Source organism: Ips typographus, linkage group LG5, assembly GCF_016097725.1.
Source record: "Ips typographus isolate SLU linkage group LG5, UJ_Ityp_2.0, whole genome shotgun sequence".
In the NCBI taxonomy this organism is placed as follows: Eukaryota; Metazoa; Arthropoda; class Insecta; order Coleoptera; family Curculionidae; genus Ips; species Ips typographus.
Window position 1 is genome coordinate 8,750,321 of NC_138426.1, and position 2,785 is coordinate 8,753,105.

General features: G+C 33.2%; 1 protein-coding gene across 1 annotated transcript; it reads left to right on the forward strand.

Moving 5' to 3' along the window:
• The first annotated feature begins 1,697 nt into the window (after window positions 1-1,697).
• Window positions 1,698-2,229, forward strand: LOC145729316 (bombyxin B-2 homolog). The gene is made up of 2 exons (XM_081980026.1): window positions 1,698-1,920; window positions 1,974-2,229. Exons 1-2 carry the CDS (start codon window positions 1,755-1,757, stop codon window positions 2,177-2,179), a joined length of 372 nt encoding a protein of 123 aa, XP_081836152.1. The 5' UTR covers window positions 1,698-1,754; the 3' UTR covers window positions 2,180-2,229.
• Window positions 2,230-2,785: the final 556 nt, after the last annotated feature.

Here is a 2,785-nt window from a genome sequence, read left to right on the forward strand (position 1 = left end):
TAAATCCCGTTTCATTTAATATCAAATGTTCTTCAAAAAACGTATTCGAAAAAGGTAGGAGTTGTTTATTCAGTGTAAAATTTTAGCAACTAGGGATTTGTTCAGTATATAATGGCTCTCATTGGTCGAACTAGAAAGGTTCATTGAATTTTATTGGCTGCTGGTACAATGGGAAATAATCACAGAAAACTCTTAATAGACCGTTGAGGGACACGAGTTTTCTAACTATATTTAACTTTATTTATTCTTCACTGTTTTTGTTAATTTGCAACAGAAATTGCTGACTACCAACATTTTATACTTGGCAATCCAAGTTTTTTAAATTGTTAGGAATCGATTCTGCAACCTAAACGTTTATATTAAAAAAGTATGCGTGGGATTGTACGCAAAAAAAAAAAAACGAAACTCCCAATAAAGAATCAAATCCTCACTTTTCGGGACGACGATTCTTCAAAAAAGTGTATTGGATTTTATAAAGTTACTTTTGATAACAAGAACGATATAAGATATCGTATTGTCGTCAAAATACTTATTTTTAGATTTTTAGGATTTTACAATAACAAAACACGTTAAAAAAAGCTACAGCATTAGATGGCAAATATTGTGATAAAAACCCGGGTTTGTTCTTCTGTATAATTTAGCAAAATGAAGTTAAGTGTTCGAATAGTGCAAATTCTTCAGTTTTGCCAGCTTTACAGTGCAAAATATCTCCTTATTATAATTCAAATTTTTTATTTTATAAACAGTCAATGTAAACCAAACAATGCGTACTAACCATTTATTTATAATAACTACATTTCACAAACGATTTTAATATCAAAATTTTTAATTGCTGCAATACAATATCATGGTCTCCATGCCGCATGGATTGAGACAACATTCATCGACGATTCCACTTTGCCTTCTGACCCTTCCATGGCGAAAGTTTGGTCGAACCATCACAGTTTCCAAGTACATATCGTATAATTGATTTAGAGTGACACCGTTCTCGTAATCTTGATATAAAGGGCCGATCAAATCTGTAAAACAACTTGTTTTGGAAACAAGTTCGAACCAACAAAGATCTTACTATCAGATTTCTTCTTTCTCAAATCAGGTTCGGAGTAGGTTCTACAAAGTTTGCTAAGGAAATCCTCCAGAACTGGTCCGCATCTTCTCCTTGCTACAGCTCCAGGTGATGCTTTGACTATGCTGACAATTCCACAGATGATAAATAGACAAACGACGGTTTTCATTTTTTCTTAAAAAGTGCTCTTGGTTAGGTTAGTTGTTACTTTTAAAATAGTTCTTACCTGTGATGTTCTAAAGTATTCTTGGAACTGATGCTACTAAGGTTTAAGTGAGCACCTTATATAGGAAGATTATTATTGAATATTGATGAAATCATTTCAATTTAGGGTTAATAAAGTCAGACAGGTAAGGTCGAGGCAGTTTTGCACCCACTCTCCTTCTTGACAAACCCCTACATTTGCATAATATTAATTACAAAATGTTTGTCTATTTCTTGATATTTTACAAATAGTGTTCAGTGATAATTAATCTCAACCTATTGACGTATTTCACTATACATTTTTGCAATTTAGTTTAAATATAGGCTTGAATCTCACTTGTCTGACTTCATTAATCTTAAATTAATATGATTTCATCAATATTCAGTAGTAACCTTCCTATATAAGGTGCTTACTTATATGTTAAAGACATTAGTTCCCAGAACACTCCCGAACATTACTGGTAACTTTCTGACAGAAGAAAAAATGAAAATCATAGTTTATCTACTCATCGTCTATGCAATGGCAAGCATAGTCAAAACGCAACCAGGAACTGAAACGAAAAAAAGATGTGGAGAAGTTCTGACCAATTTTATGAGCAAATTATGCCGAACCTACGCTGAACCCGACTTAAGAGAGAAGAAATCTGATGGTACAGTATTTTGATTGCTTCAAACTAAATCACCAAACTATTTTACTTTACAGATTTAGACGCTCCCGTGTATCACGAGTACAAGAACGGTGCCACCCTAAACCAGTTGTACGATTTGTATTTGGAATCTGTGATAATCCGACCATTTAGACATAGAAGATTCAGAAGGCAGAGTAATGCACAGCAGAGAGGAATTGTAGAGGAATGTTGCTATAATGCATGCAGCATCGAGGCTTTGTTCATGTATTGTAGCAGTTAAATTAAGTTGTGTAACTGGTTAAATAAATAATTAAGTATTCAGTCAACAAATTGCTTTTATTTGTCTACAAAGAGTAAAAAATTGTCTGCATTACTGTACTCCTAGGAAGAGTGGAAGGATTGTTTAATTTTTTGTTAGGTTTTGAAACGTGCCTAACAGTTTTTTTGGCTCACTACGTAAAAATATGTTTCCTTAACACTATTTGTCTCTTTTTTTCTTGCACCTGGAGATTACACTAAAATAAAGAATGGTGAAGGTATTCTTTAACCACTTGATGCCTTAAAAGGAAAAGGAAATCATTTAAGTAAAGACAATGTTTCTCTGCTGGTAGTAGTGGACGATTAAAACCTCCTTAAAGAAGTTTCTCATGTTTCGTAAAGTTTTTATATAAAGTCTAGATGAAGCAGACTAAAAAAAAACTGCATATTGAGAAAAATGTATATTATTGTACAAAAACGCTACGAAAATGCTACATTGCAAGTAGCCATTGACGAAGATACATCAACGGATAAGATTAAAATAGAAAAAGGAGTCCGTCAAGGGGATACCATATCCCCTAAACTATTCACATTGGCATTGGAAAGCGCCTTTAAAAACTTGGCCTGG

What these genes read in the sequence shown, in the direction of transcription:
- LOC145729316 (XM_081980026.1), top strand. Translation starts at nt 1,755, where the DNA reads ATGAAAATCATAGTTTATCTACTCATCGTCTATGCAATGGCAAGCATA. An exon ending in AAGAGAGAAGAAATCTGATG is followed by an intron (nt 1,921 to 1,973) that starts GTACAGTATTTT and finishes TTTACTTTACAG; the next exon opens with ATTTAGACGCTCCCGTGTAT.